At 37.5% G+C, this 20,735-nt stretch overlaps 1 protein-coding gene across 4 annotated transcripts in view; it reads left to right on the top strand.

Moving 5' to 3' along the window:
- Positions 1 to 20,735, top strand: part of ULK4 (unc-51 like kinase 4) — a 358,194-nt gene that overhangs the window by 326,258 nt on the left and 11,201 nt on the right. For 3 of the 4 annotated variants that reach the window (XM_067560838.1, XM_067560835.1, XM_067560837.1), the window contains 3 exons: positions 1,962 to 2,128; positions 7,149 to 7,247; positions 17,423 to 17,608. In XM_067560838.1, coding sequence (XP_067416939.1) covers positions 1,962 to 2,128; positions 7,149 to 7,247; positions 17,423 to 17,608 — 452 coding nt within the window. The remainder of the gene's footprint in view (positions 1 to 1,961; positions 2,129 to 7,148; positions 7,248 to 17,422; positions 17,609 to 20,735) is intronic. The other variant, XM_067560836.1, reaches the window with a different exon arrangement.

The raw sequence follows: 20,735 nt of genomic DNA, 5'->3' as shown, positions 1-20,735 counted from the left end.
TCTGCAGATCAAGCCATGATGAGTATGGCCTAAACTATAGGGGGTGGAGGGGTGTGTTTTGTTGTATGAAAGCTTTAAACGTTAGGCATTCTGAGTATGGGTATAAGGAAAGTCAGATGAGATTGCCATTATTTTCACAGGCAGTGGTGATTTTGGCTGATGGCTCACTCCCGAGGATGACAAAGGCACAGAACTGAAGCTACCCAGGCCCATATGGTGCTAGCCTGTTTACTGCAATGGGCCAGCCAAATCTCCATGTAAAATTGATAGCAATAGCAAAGGCCTTAGTGGACTTCTTGGAATCTCCGTCATTTTTGGGTGGTAAATGGTGTAGGGCTTTTGTTTGTTTTTCTTTTAATTGTATTACTTTATTGTTTGTTTGCATTTTTTTGCAGTCAGTTTGTTTCAGAAGTTGATTGGTTAATTGATTGTTTGTTTTTGTTTGGGCTTTTATGGGTGGAACAGTGTGTCAATGCATGAGTGTCATTCTTATGGTAGAAAGGCCTAGATGAAGGCTTTTTGTGCATCGCCACAAAAATATACTTCCAAAGTATACAAAAACTTGACTGAGGATGTGCAATGTGTCCTGTTTTAAAACTTTATTATAGTCATAAGTTTTCTTCTTTCTCTCAATTTTTTAGTATACCTAAAATGATTATACTACATTATGAATTTATGTTTTTTCTTTTTAAATCAAAGCTGTTTTACTGATCGGCCAAATTCAGAAGTCTGGGATTTTTTATGCTCTCATAAAAAAGAATTTGGTTTCGTATAATGCCTTTCATATTCAAGATAGTATCCCAAAGTTTGTTTCACCAACTAAAGAGAGACATATCCTTTCTGTCACGGTCACCTACCCTGTGCAGTGCAGTGATCGAATACAATAGCTATTATGCACTCAGCAGTAGCTCTCACAGCACTGAGCACATAAACTTCTTCTATTAAGAGAGGAAATACTAAGAAATATTCTATTGAGAGAGGACACAAAAGTTGTACCCTATTCTCTTTCAAAGATGCCATGAAATGTTTAACTGTACCCTGGACAGCCACCAGAAAATTGGAAAAAGGACCTCAGATTAGTATCTCATATAAAGAGTCACAACTCTAACAGTACAGTATCTCCATACTAATTTATTGCAGCATTACCCCATGAACCCAAGTCTCAGTCTGGATGAAATTCCATTACCACCTTAAAGATGACCCTGTTGGTAAATATAATTGTGTTCATCAGCTAGGAAAAAATATTTTTCTTTATGAAACTTTAATTTAAAAGAAATGAATTGGAAAGTTCATAAATAATTAACTCAGTCACTTTTTATTTGAAGGTGGCTAGGATTCTGATTTGATTTATTTTAAATTGATTAGTATGGGTATTTGTTTTTCCTAATACATAAGTGATTTCTGGTTTATGTAAGCTAGGAGAACTGATATTTTGACCAGCAACATTAAATTCCAAAGGAACAGAAAGAAAATGTCAAAGCAGAAAAGGCATTTTCAAGGAGAAGTCTTACTAGTGTCAGTCAAACAAATATTAACAAAGTTAATAAAGTTTTACAGAGTAATACTCAGTATTTCATTTTTAAATGTTTTAAATGTTTGTCTCTTAATTATAAAAGAACAATGCTGTACCAAATATATTTTACATTAAGCCTAGTATTGTTCCCTTTTACAAATCACTGTATTGTGGGGAAGAAATAGGATTAGAAGTTCACCAGGGACTTTGGGTTCCATTCTTAACTCCTGCTAGTAATTCACTGTCTGACCTTAGGCAAGTAACTTAATTCTGTTCACCACTAAGAAGGGCTCTGCAAACAATACATACATATATAGGTTTAATGTAACTAGTAATTGTTTATTCAGTGGGTGCTATGACTCTGAAAGCATTTATAATGATTGACCTTCCAAATGGATGATTTTTTTCTGATAACATATGTATTTATTTTGTTTGTCTGTCTGGTTAGGACTTGTCCATCACATCTGTGATCTCTTGATAGAAACTGCAGCTCTGTGCTTAGAAGTGGATGATAAAAGCAATATCAAGACAGCAAATGCACTGTTGCTGTCCTTACTTGAAATGTTGCATTGCATGCTGATCTATACAACGAACATCATACGCCTGACATTACAGGTATGGAATCTATTTTCTGGTAGAGTGGTCACCACTGTAAAAATGTTTAGCCTCCTTTCTATTATCCTCTATAATAGGAAGAAGGCTAAAAAATTCAATAAAATTATTTTGCTGTGTTTTTGTAGCTGTTTTGGTCCCAGGACCTGAGAGTTACAAGGTGGGTGAGGCAATATCTTTTATTGAACTAACTTGTGTTGGTGGAAGGGACAAGCTTTCAAGCTTCACAGAGCTCTTCAGGTATGGAAAAGAAAACCAAGGTATTCAAGCTAAATACAAGATGGGCAGATTAAGCACAAGAGGTTCACACATGTTGTTAAGAGCCCACTTAAAATGAAGTGGGCAATTAAAATCTCTGCAATCATAGAACAACAGAGAATTAGTAGGCAGTAGTGGGTTGTTACATGTTAAGAACGGCCATACTGGATCAGACTAATGGTTCGTCTAGCTCAGTACCCTGTCTCCGACCATGGCCAGATGCTTCAGAGGGAATGAACAGAAAAGGCAATTTTGAGTAATACACCTTCTATCATCCAGTCCCAGCTGCTGGCAGCTGGAGGTTTAAAGACACTCAGAGCATGGGGCTGCATCCCTGACCATCTTGACTAATAGCTATTGATGGAGCTATCCTCCATGAACTTATCTAATTCTTTTTTGACTCCAGTTCTATTTTTCACCTTTATAACATCCCCTGGCAATGAGTTCCACAGGTTGACTGCATTGTGTGAAGAAATATTTCCTTTTGTGTTTTAAACCTGCAATCTATTCATTACATTGGTTGACACCTTGTTCTTGTATTATATGAAGTAAGTAACACTTTCTCCATACCACTCATGATTTTATATACCTCTGTCATATTCCCCTTTAGTTGTCTCTTTTCTAAATTGAACAGTCAGTCTTTTTAATCTCTCCTCATATGGAAGCTCTTCCATGACCATAATCATTTTTGTTGCCCTTCTCTTCACCTTTTCCAATTCTAATATATCTTTTTTGAGATGGAGCAACCAGAATTGCATGCCGCATTCAAGGTACGGGTGTACCATGAATTTATATAATGGCATTATGATATTTTCTGTTTTATTATCTATCCCTTTCCAAATGGTTCCTAACATTGTTAGCTTTTTAGACCTCTGCTACACATTGAATGGATGGTTTCAGAGAGGTATCCACAATGACTCCAAGATCTCTTTCCTCAGTGATAATAGCAAATTTTGTATGTAGAATTGGGATTATTTTATTTTTTTTAATTTAATTTCACATTATGTTTAGTGAGATCCGTTTGTGACTCTTCGCAGTCTGCTTTGGACTGAACTATCTTGAGCAATTTGTATAAAAAGTTGTTGTAATGGGCCATTAAATCAGGGTCTCTGTTAAGTCTGTAGTTTTTAGGGTCCAGCATAATTATGAAATTAATTTCTCAGGCTCATCTTTCAAAGGCGTTGTGCAGGTTTCATTTGAGGACGGGGACTGAAAGGTCAGATACAGTGATGATTTTTGAGAGAGGTTTTTTCCTCCATATGATAGTTTTTGTCTTTTATCATTTTTTATGTGAGTTCATTCAAGAGTGTAGTGATTGTCTGATTTCACCCACATAGTAGTTGCTGGGGCATTTGATGCACTGGATGAAGTACACACATGATGGGCATATGCTAAAGTGTCACCACATCCTGTCAAAACAACAGATGCAAAACCTGCAGACATACTTCCACTACTATGATGATTTATACTGCCCACTACAAAACTTTCAAGATCCATGGGTCTATGACAACATGTGCTATACCTCAGCCAATCCATCAAATGTCCCAACAACTCTATTGGTGAAACAGAAGTTGGTCCAATAAAAGATATTACCTTACCCACCTTGTGTGTCTCAATAAAATTAGAACAGATTGGGAAGGGCGGGGGAGTTTGGAGAGCCAAGTGTTTTCTGTTGGATATGTCTGTTTAAATCGTTTTTGGTTATATTATACTCCTTGGATTACTTTGGATTACTAAAAACAGTTGTGATGGTAGTTAGTACTGTATGTAAACACTTGTGAAAACAAAGCATATTTCTCCCTTCATATAGAACATATAATAAGGACACAGCACTCATCCTATGTTGGATGATAGTAGGTTGGAACTGCAAGCTTTTTAATAAGCCAATTGTTTATTCAGCAAGTCAGCAAAGTTTGAAATATATTGTATAATTTTTGTATATGTTTTTTTTAAATGTCAAGAGCATATCTTAGAACCCATCCTACTCCCAAAATATATTTCTCTATTGAAATGTACATCAACCATTATTTATTATTTACCTTTCTGGTTTTGTACTACAAGACAAACATCCCAGTGGGTGCTATCAGCCTCTCAGCTACAATATCTTAGCTCAATAGGAGAGTTTTCAAAACAGTAATGTGATTTCCTATAGCAGATGATTTGATCTTAATCAGGATTCTACAGGCAAGAAGTGCCAATAGACATTTATTCTCATTTAACAGAAAACTTCTGAAACCAACATGTTTTGCTTTTTATATGTAATTCTATATTTGTATTCACAGCCAAAACAATTCATTTACTAGTGGACTTTTTTGTTTCCATCTTAATTACATCTCTGTTTGCCAAACTGTTCCCCATCTGATCAAATCCCAGTACGCAAATCAGTAATTCTGACTCACTAATATTTAATGACTCATTTAGTGTCTGATCTAATGCTGACTGAAGTCAATGAGAAGACCCATATTCACTTCAAGGGGCTTTTCTTCAAGCCCTTGCTTGTATGTATCATAGTGCTAACTCCTTAACAAGCGTGCTCCTTCATATAGTGTTAGCTAGCTGGAATCAGTGCCTCACCATATGGTAATAACATATATCCTTGTTGGGTTTTTTTTTCCCTTTGGTGCACTCCATAAATAGCTTAATTTGATATTTTCTTGACTGATATTTCAAAGCATTTTCCCCCTAGTGCATTTGGGATATAAAAAACAAACAAAAAAAAATGTCCTATATTATATCATGGTCACCTATATTTGAAATGGGTGGATGACCGCACAATGCCTCTGCTTGTGCAGGTGCATTGACAAAGGTATTTACTTTCCTCCTACAGCCCAGATCCCTTTTTGCTGTGACTAAATACAAACTTAATAGCAAAAAGGGCTGTGTCAGAGGTCCCCTCTGCTCCATCTAGAAGACTTTCTCTGAAAAACGAAATACAGAAAAGATATTATTCAAAGGGATTGCATATTGTACTTTTAAAACATATTTAAAACCTCTATTTCTTTTATCCAAATTGAGTTAGTCCTGTGAGTTCCTTGTAATAAGATTATCTGATTAATGCCCTCAATTAATTGACAGAAAGTGACTTCTGTATCTAGACTAATTGCACTGGCACTTCTTGTTTTCCTGTCTTGACTATGACACTTTTTTTGGGGAGGGGGGGCCCATCTTGAGAAGGACAGAATCTTATTGTACTGAGGAGGAGAGGGGAAATCCAAAAGAAGGAAGGCAGGTTGTTTTGTGTTTCAGATACATGGCTTTGTGCAATTTAAAAAGTCCTGCTGTGTTTTAAAAGAATGTAATGGGTGTGAAATGAGTACTAAAAATCTGCCTTTCTGTTCACGCAAATTTACATAATCAGTTATACTATCAACCAGGCATAGCCTGAGCACTTAATTTTTTAAATATTTGGCAGAAAGATAATCAAGATCTTTTGATAGAAACTCAAGAACTACAAAACTATGTTACTATAATCTAGTGCATATGGTAAAAGTAATACTTCGCACTTCTGTGATGGAGTCCATCCAAGGATCTCAAAGCACATTACAAATATTGCCAACTGATTCCTGTGGAAAACCATTTGATAGTACCTTTTGTTGCACAAAAGCAGGGGATTTCTTGTAAATCAGAACAAAATCGTTTTCTCATATAAATGGCCTGAGCAAGATGGGGGAGAAGGGAAATATGTAACGTATACAGTTTTTTTTTTTCTGTGTATTTTTCCTAAGGGATCAGATGTTTTTAAAGTGTTCTTAAAGATTAAGTGTTCCATGACTGAGCACAATTTGAAGAATTAGTGTGTTACTGGGACTCCATATAAGCAGGTAGAAGAAGAGAGGATTTGTTCCTTAGCCTTATAAAATGAAGAGAAATGCAACTGAATTGCATACACTTACATCCAAATTCTGCTCTCATTTACATGGGTCAACCATTATTGACTGAGTCTAAAGCTCCAATTTAGTCATAGTACTCTTAAATTCTGAAGATTAATAGCCAATGACTAGTAAATAGTCTGGAGAACCTTCTTATTTTGAGTACCAGAAATCCGATTTTCTTAATTTTCTCCAATGCTTCTAGAGAAATGCTTTGTATTTTAAAGGGTCAAGCTTTTATGTTTAGTGCTGTCAGAGGACTAGTGACCATTTTCCTGTGGAATCTTATTCATCAGGCATTTTCTAAAAGTAGCAAAACATCTAAAGTTCAAATTCCAATACATCATTCCACTTTGGAAATTCAAGTCAGGAGGGTAGGAGTAGAGGACAGAACTGGAAGTCTTAACTTTTGAATCATCTTTATTTTCTTCTTTTCAATTGTACTTAAAATCGTCCCTTTAAGAAGAGGATGATCTTTGGAGACTTACATTGAGCTATTATATAGTAAGTCTTATGTATTTGTGTAGAGAGAAAGAGAGTATATACAAAAAACATACACTGTAGATAGACATTTATTTTATTATTAGTTCATAGAGATATATATATGATACATACAGTAGGTTCTTCTTGCTGAAGAAATGTCACGTAGGTCAGCATATTAAATCTGTTTAGAGTGGATGTGACAGCATGAATCCCTTTTGCTTTGTGCTTATTGTTACAGACACAATCAGACTATAATTGCTCATAGGGATCTCAGAATAGTTAACTAGGAAATGGAGTATAAGAACACCTCCTTCGAACTTCCATTCAGATTTGTAACACCTAATGGACCTTATTTGTTTCTCAAAGCTGAGCACTCACCAAGACTCCTTTTTATTTTTCATTGTCTCATTAAGGCACAGAAATCTGGCACAGGAGGGGACACCCAGGCTGCTGAAAACCTTCTTCTTATCAATAAACCCCTGACAGACCTAATTAGCCTGCTTATTCAGCTGGTAAGAACTTGCTGTTTGTAAGTCTTTTGGAGTGTTGCTGAAGTTGAAATTAGTCCTCTAGTCTAGTAGCTAAATGCAAGTTTTTGGCAGTACCTTGTTTTAGTGTTCATACAGTTTTTTTAGGGGATTCTGAATGTCAAGATCCTAAATTCAAAGAAACTGCCTTGTCCCTGTGGAGCATTTTGAAATATTAGTACTTATTACCATCCACCTCCTGATTCATAAGCCAGGTGAAACCACTTTCAGCTAATTTCAATAATTTTTTAATGAAAACTTCACACCAATATTTTGTTATGGAACATAGATAGCTAGGAGGTATATTTGTTATGTCTGTATTAGTGTCTGTGTGAGCAGTATACCTTATTAGTATCCCCATCCCTGAACCAAGACATGATATATGTCAGAGCAGAGAGAGAAAGACACTGCTTCTAGAAGCTGTGAAACTGATGCTGCCGTACTTCTTTGCAGCTGGACATGCCAGTTATTCACAGTAAGGTTAAATTACTTGCAATCCATGGAAACCATGCGAGGTAATGTCATAGAGCAGTTCATGAAGGGTAGCATATCATGCACCATGTTCCAGAAATATGGAGTGGTATATGAAGTGACATGTAAATTGAAACTACTTTCATGATGCATGGCCACAGCCATGGTGGCATCATTAGGATGACTCTGAAACAAGAGACTCCCAAGACTTGGGCTTCTTAACCTCTCCATATGCACATGTATAGTTCCTATCTTCTAGTGTCATTCAGGCAGCAAGGAACCAATCAGAAGTAAGAGGTTTGAGTTAGGATCTGTGACAGAATTTACAGCACAACAGGAAGTGGGCTGAAGAGGCTTTAAAGCTATTTTTGTAATCTCCTTATCCTAGACTGCTCCAGAAGCTGAAGAAGCCCTTGGTGTAACTTAAGCAGCTCTAGGGCACTGTCTAAGTGATGGCAGCCTCCCTGGGGCTGCATGCTATGACTCGCCCCCCCAGCACACCCACTGTGTCAGGGCTTGTGAAGGGGTCTTCAGAGGACAGTCTTATGATACCGCCTACCCCAGGGAAATCCTCCTTTGGACAGATAAAGGGCTTTTAAGCCCCTTTATGCTGCTCTGACCTTTTTACCTGGCAAAAAGGAACTGGAGCGGGGGTGAGGATATCACTTTGGTGCCAAATCCTCCCTTTTCCAGGTAGTTTGTCTCTAGGCCCCCCAGTTAAAAAGGCAGCACATGTCCCACTAGATTTTGACTAAGATGACCCCCATCCTGGAGTCTGCAGTTTATCCAGGACAGGATAAATAAGATTCTCTTAGCTAGCTCTCAGTGGATCTAACTTTCGTCTATGGTGCCCTCAAGGGCTTTATTGGTGGAATAGCTAGGTGGGATTCTCTCCATTGAAACTACCCATGCCTAAATGTCACATCCTAACTTTATGACTTCTAGTGAAATACTGGGTCCCCTCCTTTCTTCTTTTCTTTTGCTTTTCAAATCTGATTTCTATTTGGTGTTTGAACCACCAAAATTTGTAAGAGAGAATATAGGTAAAATGTACCAGTCTCGGCTAAACAAAACCTATACATATCAAGACATGAATGATGACCTTCTGATCTCTTATCTGTGGACTTCTATTTTGAGGAAGTATGATGCTTCCTTTATAATTTTGTGTACTAGACTTTTCTGTAGGAGACCATACCTACAAGGGATTTACCTGTATTAGCAATCGATAAAAGCCTTTTGAAATCCCCACTCAAGCCCACAACAAAAAGCAGAGAATGTTCGAGGTCAGGTTACATAATATTCCAACTGTTACATTTTGTTAAACTATTTAAAAATCTATGTATATGGTAAATTTTGAGACCTAAACATATTCACAACATCCTTTTAAGTGAAACTGGAGATAGACAAATGTTTACATTTTTTACCTTTAGACTTAAGTTTCATTAGATCTCCAAAGAACAGAAAATTAGTAGCCAAGCTTTATTCACTCTATACCACCTGGAAGTCCATTATAACTTTCTAATTAAAGGGTAGAATAAGATGTATAGTTAGCATGTACTGTTCATGTTACCACCCACCTCCACATCTCATTAGAGTAGCCTCAGTTACAACTGTGCTTTACTTTGGTCCATTATTCTGATGTATTGAAGATGGTTTCTCATGTGGCTTGGTATTGGCTATTTTAAATATTTTTAAGTCAAGAAGCCTAACTATTCATGCTTATTATTCTTTTGCGTCTTGAAAAGATTTTTAAAAAGTGATAAATCTTCCCTTGTAACCTGTGTGAGATATGCAAGTTCTTAACATAAATGTGTAATTGCTTTGGTTTATGTAAGTTATCTCACCTAGTTTATTTTCTTTTGAACTTTGCATCAGTTGCCTGTTACTGACAGTATGTGTATCCAACCCTTTGTTATAAAATTATAAATTAATAATTATTGAAATCAAAACTGCCCCAAAGCAATATTTGTGCCAATATTGGCATACATTATATCTGGCGAAGCAGCATTTAATACATAATCATGTCAGTCCACGAGTGAGCCCAGAGCCGCCCATGAATATTACCTGTTCCACGGATAATGATTAATCCTAGCAGGGCAGTGCAAGTAGGAGATCAGGGGGTACAAGTGACATTGTAATCCATATCCTTTAACTGGAGGTTAGAGGGATGTAGACGGTGAACTCCACTGGTTCCGAGGCATGACCCAAAACTTCTGGCCATGTTTTTTCATGTATGCGCCTTTGTGTATAGCCCAAGGCCTGAATTGGTCCTTAATTCTACAGATTTTTTTTTTTTACAGTCACTGCCCCTCTGTAGATAACATTTACTAGGTAGTTAAGTAATACATGATTGAATGTGGGCCTTTTCTTTTATACATTAGTTGAGATAATAGTGCTATGAATCAAAGCTGTGGATTTGTCATATATTGGGGAAAGTCATGGAGGAATTCCTGGTAACAATGAGCCAGATCCTTGGAGATGCTGAGGATTTGGCTGCAATGAAAGATGCAGCTCAGCAGCCCTTTCAATTTGGCCTAATTGTCACAAGTCAGGAAAACCATGAAAAAATGAAAATCATGAACTTTTCATTGAAAAGTGAATCATGGTTTGTAATTACCAAACAATCCTTGCAGAACCAGGCCTGTTACATGTATTCTTTTTATGTGGGAGATGGTCGAACATGGTGTAACCTCTTGGATACGTAGCTACTGCCCTATTCCCACTTACGTATCCCTTATTGTAAACAGACAGAAACCTCTTAAAATACCATCCCATAAACATCTGCTTGTTTTACCACTGTTTTTCCTGTATTTTCTCTCCTAGTTGCCTACTGGTCTATTCCTTGGACATCTCCCTTCTTGCGAGCCCCCACGACTAGTTCTCTGAGTTCCTTCACTGTATTTGTTCATTCTGCTCCCCTGTTATCTATAGCCTCTCATTTAATCCAATGGGTTGTTTTCTTAAGAACTTTAATGCAATTATTTACTTGTTTCCTCACCCACATACCTACTTGCTTATCCACTTTGCTGACTCATCAAACTACTAACATTGCAAGAACAATGGACATTTTAAAAACTATTAAAATTCTGGAATCCATATGTCTCATGACATCTCTGACAGTCATCCATAATCATAGTTAACTAAAGCTCTAATTCAAAAACAACCTGGAAACTACGATGCAAAGACTAAACCAGGCAAAGCTTTACAGGACTAAACATTGACAAAAATATACTCTGTATATATAATACTTAGAAGAGTTTAGCATCTTGTTTTTTTATGAGTGTATATGTTGCTATGATCCATTGTGTAGAAGTATGATAGCGATACTGTATTTAAGGTTGAAAGAACAATTGCATTCTAAATCCTGTTTTTGGGTATTTTATCTTTTCAGAAATGTTCCTTTTTAGTTGAATTTTCTCATCCTTGTCACAGTATAAAGGTGAATTTTTTAACTTTTATAAATTAGAACTGATTTTGATTTTTACGAGCCTGGGCAAAATGCATTCTGCTTTCAAAGGTTGTGGGGTTTGTTTTGTTTTTTGTGCTCATCTCACATTCAGATTTATTTTAAAAGTTAAAACTTGGCAACGACGTAGTCCTCAGTGAGGTGTGTGACCTGAAAGGAACAACATTGGAAGCCATTTAGCAATTACATAATGCACATGTACAATGTTTGATTTTCCTTGAGGCAGTAAGTATGCATCGTTCCAGACAGAGATGCAGTATGCATTCAGAAGCAATTTAGATTGTCTAAGATGGATCAGCTCATCCTATAACGTCCCTGAACCCCCATCTAACCCCCTGCACCTCCATCCCTCTTAGTGCCGGTGATCTTTGTGAAACTGTAAAGAGAAGCATATCGGAATTGTTCTTATTGATAAGAGAATATTGACATACTCAGAGTTAATATAGGAACTGGGACAGGTCACTTTATCCATCCACTTAAAGTAAGAGCAAAACTTAACTCCTGTCAAGCTCTTAAAAACAAGAAAGAGAAAAGTACCTATGGTAGCAACACTAAGGACTGAGAACAAAACTTTAAATCATAGAATCATAGAAATTAGAGATGAGTAAATTATCTGTTTCATTTACCTACCAATGCAAGTTTGTTCCTTATACACTTGCATGCTTTGTCCACTCTAGTTTTTAAATAGCCCAAGTGATGAAGCTTCCATCTCCCATAACCTACAATCTGCTGATAGATCTAGCCATTAAGACATTTTCCCTGGTAGTCAACCTGCATTCCCCTGTGTCAGGGCAAGGGCAAGGGTGGCGTGACCTAGGAGTTAGCGTCAGGTGAAGACCAAAGAGCCAGGAGCCAATTGCTCAAGATTCATTTCTCAAGATTGTTCTGTGGCTTCAGTTTCAAAGCTTGGGAAAGCAGCTACTTTTGGCGCATCAAAAATATCAGCAGAAAGAGTAGCAACATATATAGACTACCACCCATTTCTTATGAAATTTAGACAGTTCTCAGACACTGTATATTGGTAGACATTCGCTATTTGTGGAAGGACATACTGTTTTCTTCTCTGTACAATACATAACAATGAAAAAAGGGAATTGTCATGATCCTGTTTGAAATTGTACCACTTTTTATTAATTTGTACAAACTCCTGTCAGTATGCACTCACTTTGAAGTCCAAAGGGCTGAATACTGGGCAGTTGTCCTTGATGGAGTTGCACAAGTAAACCGCAGGGGAAATAAGAATATGTTGTCGTAAGTACAAAATTTCAAAATGGGGCCTTTGATTTCTTGACAGACTATGTTAAAGTGAGCTAAAAGCAGTCCTTCCTAAAATGTGTTTTTTCTTGACTTGAAAGTCTATAATTTGCTTTTAAAGCCAAAAGATAGTGTTATGTAGTGTGGTTTTTTAAAAACCTATTTAAAAGTGTGCATATTTACTAATAAGTATAATGATGTTTTGCTTTTATATCTTGTTTAATGTTTGCAAAATCAGCTTGCCTTTAGCTCCCGGTGGCCCTTCCTGTACAGCATGTTCTGTCATCATATTACTGATCTAATGAACATCTCTCTCTTATTGTAATAAACTCTGTTTGTGTATAACCTCATTAAAGTGCTGAAATAGTGTCCCCTCTGGGTATTCCAGACAGTTTCATTGTAGCTCTAAAATTAGATGCCCTGACAACTGCATTGGTGTGAAAACTGTCACTTCAGCTCAAATGATCTCACATGTTTCTTGCAGTGGTTTGCAATTCATGAACACTGTGTAACTGGGCTCAAAATGAAGACATATTTTGGTAATAAACTGCAAAGTGTAAACCATTATAACAAAAAACCTTCAGTTTAATTTTAATCTGGTATGAAACTACATGGAACTAATAATGCGTGTTCCAGATAGAACTAAATGCAGTTAGGATTTTACATTATGAACCTGGTTTTAGTAGATTATAGCATGACCATAAAAACCTCATTAAACTGAAACTTGACACATACTCTGTGGATCAAGATTGTTACAAGGAGTTACTTTATTTAACAAATTTTACCTCAAAATAGGAAATCATTGTGGGTTTTTAATATTTTTGCACTCTAAAACTAGCTACTTTAATATGCACTTCTTTGTAAGCAGAGTGACAAGGTGGGTAGGGTAATATCTTTTATTGGACCACCTTCTGCTGGTGAGAGGGACGAACTTTTGAGCCACACAAAGCTCTTCAGCTGTGAAAAGGCACTCCTACAGGCAAAGCAAAATGCAAGGTGGAACAAATTGTTTAGCATAAGTCGTTAGCACATTCTGTAAGGGACCATTCAAAGTACAGTAGTCTATTAACACCTCTGCAGTCATAGGACAAATAGAGGGGGTCAGTGTCTTGCAGATTTTTGTGGTAAGCCATAAATCCAGTGTCTCTGTTCAGTCCATGATTTTTAGTGTCTAGCAGAGTAATGAATTTAAGTCCCCAGGCTTGTCTTTTGAAAGCGTTGTGAAGGTTTCCTTTAAAGATGTGGAGTGATAGGACAGATATAGAGTGATTGTGTTGTGAAAAGTGTTCACCCACACGTGATGTGGTGTTTTTGTCTTTTAACATTTTCCTGTGTGAGTTCATTTGAGAATGTAGCTAGTTTGATTTTGAGTCCTGTACTAGAAATCCAAATGGTCAGCAGTCCAGAACAGTGACAGCCATATGCAGGTTGAGGGTTGGGAGGAGCGAATACTCCTATATGGTCAAAAGGCCGAAAACATAAACCTCTGGAAGACTGAAAAACATAATGAAAAATCAACTGGAGATGTCTTCTGGATAAGAAAAGGAGAAGAGAATTGGCATCACGTTGATGAAATTTAAGTGAGCAGTTCCTTTCCCTTACTAAAGGCCCAGAGTTGTTTTTGATATTCCCCCCATTGTCAGGCCAAATTCTTTGTGCAATAAATGTGTTCTGATTTGAAAACTTAAATAGCATTCAAATACATAGATTTTTTTTCAAATGAAAATACATTGCACACAAAATTTATCCAATTAGAAAAATAAATCAGAACACTCTTTTAGCTTATTCAGAAAGGAGATGAGCTGCTTACCAGTATACTGTTGTCTAGCAACATGGTATTAACTTTCCTAGTCCTATTTTAAATCAGAGGCTGCTTACCCAAAAATCAGCTTTTCATTTTTTGAATTTTCCAGCTTTGTGTGTTTTTATTTTGTTGGCCTTTCAGCACTTTGTTGTCATCAGCATTTTTCTTCTAACTTTTCTCTTGTGAATGATCACTAGTGGTAGCACTAATGTAGACTGACAGCCAGTGTTAAATAGCAGAGTGATATTACCATGGGCCTCTACACTATTGTCCCATCAGTGTAGCCCCAGTGGTGGTAGTGCAATATTGGGGAATTATGAAGAAAAATGCTGATGTAGACAATGATGTCATGTTTTGTGCTTTCCCCCATATCGCCGTTTGTGTAGGCACTGCTTTCAACCTACAATTTGGATTCCTTAAGAATAAAGTCTAATGGGTGAAATTGTTAATTACATTCTAGCTTCATTGAAGGAGGTGTACTCCAGGAGGACTTGCACCTCCAGTGGTTCTTCATGCCTGGTTGGTGCAGCATCATATGGGCAGAGCCACACAGCCTTTCTTTCCCTTGTGGGGTGGATTATGTCCCCAGAGGAGGCCTGAGGGAGCAATTCCTGTGCTGCCCTGAATGCAGCTACTGAAAAAAAAAAAAAGAAAAAAAAAGAGCTCTTGCTGGTGACAAATTGGGGGACTGTCCTCTGCAAGGGTTAGGGAAAATTGGTTGAATGTATGTTAAACTACTTTAGGTGTGAAAATGAAACAATATTTTAAAACTGTCACTAGTGCAGGTATAGTGACTTTCTTTGTAACATGTTTTAATATGCGTATCTGTGTTGACTGATAACACCACCATAACTTGGACTGATATGATAGGATGTATTAAAAGGCATCATATAGATATTTTTAAAAAGATTCTTACTGTTTAATGTCTTTTTCATGTAGCTAAGATGATGTTTTTCCAATAAAGGAAAAAAAGTTGGTCAAAACCTTCAAAGAAGTCAATATAGAATTCATAATTTGGCATATGTATATAAAATGTATTTTCTTTCCCTGGTTGCCTTGCTGTGTAAGACATTCATTTGTCATTTGCTTTGTAAGATGCATATATAAGTGAGACAAGGAACAAATTATTAAATGTCAATTACATAAGGCTTTTAACTAGAATAAGCTAAACCCAGGTAATAAAACAAAAAAGATAAAGAATAACCATGAGAGGTCCTCTCACTGGAAGCTGTACATTCATACAGAGATATTTAAGGAACGTAATATGTCAAACTTTACACACTAAAATTGTTAAAATAACAAGTGGTTTGTCTTAAACTGACAAAAGTCAGAAAATTCAGACTTAAGACTAAATTATCATCATTGACTCAAATGATTAACATTAGGTAGGTGTAGGTATCTAGTATGTAAAGTTATCCATTGTTCTGAGTTCCCTTAAAAGTGAACCATGTCAGTTACATTCCTCAGTCAAAGTTATCCATGGCGTAATATAAAGTCTAAATTTCAGCCTATGTATTTCTTGTCTTGTATTGCCATACGAGCTGCCATATGGGATCAGACCATGGTCCATCTTGCCCAGTATCCTGACCCCGACCCAGTGCAGGGGGGGGGGAAGCAATGCCACTCCCCCGCCCCGCTATCCTGGGGTGGACGCTGGCCAGGCCCTCGGAGGAGGAGCCACCACCTGTCACAGGCAGTCAGGGCATCCTCCTGGCCCCTCCACCCCTGCACTCGGCAGAAGGAGAGAGCCGCGGGGACCAGAGCCCATCACGCCCCCTTTGCCCCCCCACCTCCGGGCAGACCCCTTGCCCCTACAGCGGGAGGAGAGCGGGAAACAGGCCCGCAAACTTTCCCCTCCATGGAGAACTGCTGCCAATGGAGGGGGTACAGTGGGACACAGGCCCACAGACACACACCCTCCCCCTGTGGGACTTTGCAGCAGAGGGGGGTGTGGGGGAGAGTGGAAAACGGGCCTGCAGACACTCCCACCACAGGGTGTTGCTGCAGGCGGGTGGGGGGGGCACAAATGTAGGTATGACCCCCATGCGCAGGAAACCCACAGTGCTCCACTGCCCTGACCAGAGCTTCGGGGGAGTGTAGAGAACAGGGCAACTATGGAGTGATCTACACTTGGCTTCTGGCAATCAGAGGTTTAGGGTTGCCCTTTACCATCTTGACTAACAGCTATTGATGGACCTTTCCTCCATGGACTCATCCAGATAGACACTTAGTAGTTTAGAGAGAAACTAAATAATGGTTATTGGAATGGAATAATTGAATAGGAGGTGGGAGGCGTCATGACCTCTCTATACTGCATTGGTGAAACCATTACTGGAATACTGTGTCCCATTATGGTATCCACATGTCAAAAAGGATTTTGAAAAATTGGAAGAAGTTCAGAAAAGCACTACAAGAATGATTTGAGGTCTGGAAAATCTGCCTTTATAGAGATATTTAAGAAGCTCAATCTATTGAATTTATCCAAGATACAGTTAAGTGACTTGATCTGGTCCATAAGTACCTACATGGGTAAAATATACCTGGCTGTAGATGGCTCATTAATCTAGCACACAAAGGCATAACAATAACCAATAGCTGGAAATAAGGGTAAATAACCATTGGAACAACTTACAAAGAGATGTGGTGAATTCTCCATCACTTTTAAACCAGGATTGGTTGTCTCTCTAGAAGATGTGCTCAATTTCAGCCAGAAGTTATAGACATGATGCAGAAATACTGGGTGAAATTTCCTGACTTATATTATGCAAGAGGTCAGACTAGAGGATTGTCCCCTTCTGATCTTAAAATCTATTAATGCTATTTGAAGCAAAATTGCACAATCCTAAAGGTCAGCAATGAAATATATTAAACAGAAACAATATATATGGAGTGTTATTATGATACCATTGTTGGTAGGTTAAATAGGTGAAAGAAGCCAAGCATACTATATATACTTATATACTGCTGATCAAGAATAGTTGTATTTTAGTTATGTCTTTCAATCACTTTAAAAGTTTACTTATGTTTAATAATGTGGTTTCAATTAGCAAGACTAGAAAATATTGCTTCCTACCACAATGCAAATTGTAGTACTCTTATCAGATTCTAAAGATACAGAATTTTGTGAAATTTGAGTTTGCCTTGCATTTTTTTTTTTTTTTAAAGCTTCCTAGTGACGATACTGAAATATATGAGATGGCATCACAATGCTTGTCATTGTTGGTTCAGCTGTATGGAGGAGACAACCTGGACAGTATGTCTCCAGAAAACATGGACAGCTTTGCTGAAGTATTGAAATCCAAGAAGGATCTAAAACAGCAGAAGCTTTTGTTGAGAATCATCAAAAGATTGGTGAGTCAAACAGATATAGCTTCTTTGCATCCAGAATTAGACTTTAACTGTCTGTCTAGGCTCGTCTATTCCCTGGATAAATACATACATTTTCCCCTTTTAAGTAAACGTGTCCTTTTATAAAGAATATAAACAGTTTCTAAAGAAGCAAAAATTACATAACATTAGTGTGTGTATTTTTTAAAAAATCCATTTTAATTTTTCTGGAAGAAAATGTCAGCTCCTGGGCCACTGCCTTTCTATTTTCTTCAGTTACAACCGCTGTAAAAGGATTGTTTTTTCCCTCAGTTAACCTCTTGACTATTTTAATAAAAACCTTTAATTGTTTATATAGGCATTTAGTACCTTGAGTTTAAGAATTATAATAGAAAATTATTTTGAATTCTTTCCAAAAAACCTAACCTTGTAATAAAAAATTACTACTTAGACTATAGTGCTTGATTTCATATCAGACACCGATAATTCTGTTTTGTAGTTGAAATAAACTTTTGTATATATACTATTGATTGTTCATTCTCATCAAGTGGTAGAAGCTACTCATGGTGGAATGGTTATAACATAGATTATCAGTCAACAGAAATCACACAAGCACTTCAGTTGAAGTAAGTGAAAAGTTACTGACATGTAATGACCTCCATTCCTGTCATGCTTCATCAATACAGATGGCAATATTGTTTCTTAGAAGTAGATTAATGATACCTGGCAAATCACATGATCTATAACTTTCTTGTAAATTCCACCAGGCTTGAAGTCATCTTGAAGTCTCTTGGAAAGATGCTTTTTAGATTTACTGCTGGTCTTGGATAATTACCTTTCCATCTGATGTACTTGCTATTTATTATAGCAAACAATTTTCTGTAATTATTTTAGTGAGATTTTAAGATTTGCTTTCGAAGCAGTGAAAGCAGACTGTATAGTAAATCTTATACTATTTCTGTGACCCTTAGAAATTCCTGTTTACAAGAGATTATCATCATGTCAAAATTAAAGTAATCACAAAACACACTGAAATATTATCAGATCTATTTAAGGTGAATTCAGCCCACTTTCGATTATTCATGGTGAATTGTATAGCCTAGAGAAGGGTTTCTCAAACTTTTTCATAACTGATCAAAATATTAATAGAGTGGTGTGTGCACCAGCTCCTCAACTCATTCAGAATTGCTTGCATCACCACTTTTACATCCATGATAACATAGCATCCCTGTGCTATCCATAGCTGTTTCTTATGTAGGCAAGGAATATTAGGGAAGTATTAATGTATTCCTGCAATCACTTCTTTTAATATAGTGTATCTACTGGAAATGAGGAAGAGTCAGTGCCATGTGATTAGCTAGCTCTCCAGCAAGTGCTCCATACACCATCAGTGATCCATGTTCTATAATTTTAGAATATTTGATTCAGAATATGAGAGTGAAATCCTTACCTTATTGAGCAGTCATTGTTTGAGAGAGAGACTCATTTTGTGTGACTTTAATTTAATATGAACTCACTACATGCTTTTTCTTCTACACATAGTGCACATATTATAGAGAGAGTTGGATTTGTAGGGGGATAATTGTAAACTACTTACAAAAGCTTTGAACAATGGTGGGACTGCGATAGGTATTTTCCTTTTTAGGACTGCCCTTCTCTATTGAGCTTGTGGACTGGACTTTTGCTGTCTTAATTTATTTGGATATTTTTCCCCAAAAAAATACTTGCAGAGATGAAAAATATTTAGAACAGACTTATTAGTTGAATCTGACTGAATGTATATACTCTTTAGAAACCCTTTGCTTCTGGTTTTATTTTAATGTAAATAGAAACTATTAGAAATGAAAAACAAAAAAATATACTCCACTCAAGATCTTAAAACTGTTTATATTTTTGGCCCTTTGAGGCACAGGTTGGACAACCTCATTCTGAGATTTATTAGTGTTTCCAGATCAGGAATGGACTGAAACTGAATAAGAAATGTTAGCTTGCCAGAAGGAAATGCAGTATGATTTTTCACTAGTGCCACTTATACCACTGTCATTCTGGTTGCTTCATCTTGGGATAGGCAATTATTGGTATTTGGATCTCCTAGATCTTTCATAGGAGCCTTTGTATAGTATGCCAGTGCCATCAGAACTTTCTGACTTGGGAAAGTGGTCTTGTTCTGCATACCAGTTCCAAACTCATTTCATATAGCTGCTTTATAGGATGCTGATAGTCTTTTGACTTAGCCTGCTCTGTGAAGGTACACAATATCTTGCTACAGTCAAGGAAATAATCTATATTGAAATGTCCCTCAGAGAATCATAGAAAAATAGGGGTAGAAGGGACCTCAGGAGGTCATCTAGTCCAACCCGCTGCTCAAAGCAGGCCAACTCCAACTAAATCATTCCAGCCAGGGCTTTGTCAAGCCGGGCCTTAAAAACCTCTAAGGATGGAGATTCCACCACCTCCCGAGGTAACCCATTCCAGTGCTTCACCACCCTCCTAGTGAGAAAGTCTAGGATGGGTATTAGGAAAAACTTCCCCCACTGCAACTTGAGACCATTGCTCCTTGTTCTGTCATCTGCCACCACTGAACAGCCCAGCTTCATTCTCTTTGGAACACCCCTTCAGGTAGTTGAAGGCTGCTATCAAATCCCCCCTCACTCTTCTGCAGACTAAATAAGCCCAGTTCCCTGAGCCTCTGCTCATAAGTAATTTGTTCCAGCCCCCTAATCATTTTCGTTGCTCTCTGCTGGACTGTCTCCAATTTGTTCACATCCTTTCTGTAGCAAGAGGGCCCAAATCTGGACACAATACTCTAAATGTGGCCTTACCAGGGTTTAATAGAAGGGAATAGTCACTTCCCTCAATGTGCTGGCAATGTTCCTACTAATGCAGCCCAATATGCTGTTAGTCTTCTTGGCAACAAGGGCATACTGTTGACTCGTATCCAGCTTCTTGTGTACTGTAACCCCCACGTCCTTTTCTGCATAACTGCAGCTTAGCTAGTCGGTCCCCAGTCTGTAGCAGTGTATGGGATTCTTCCGTCCTAAGTGCAGGACTCTGCACTTGTCCTTGTTGAACCTCATCAGATTTCTTTTGGCCCAATCCTCCAATTTGTCTAGATCCCTCTGTATCCTATTCCTACCCTCCAGCATATCTA

The sequence above is a fragment of the Emydura macquarii genome, unplaced genomic scaffold, assembly GCF_026122565.2.
Source record: "Emydura macquarii macquarii isolate MOO-44397 ecotype Brisbane River unplaced genomic scaffold, CSIRO-AGI_Emac_v2 contig_2321, whole genome shotgun sequence".
In the NCBI taxonomy this organism is placed as follows: Eukaryota; Metazoa; Chordata; order Testudines; family Chelidae; genus Emydura; species Emydura macquarii.
This window is presented reverse-complemented; position numbering and strand designations above follow the sequence as displayed.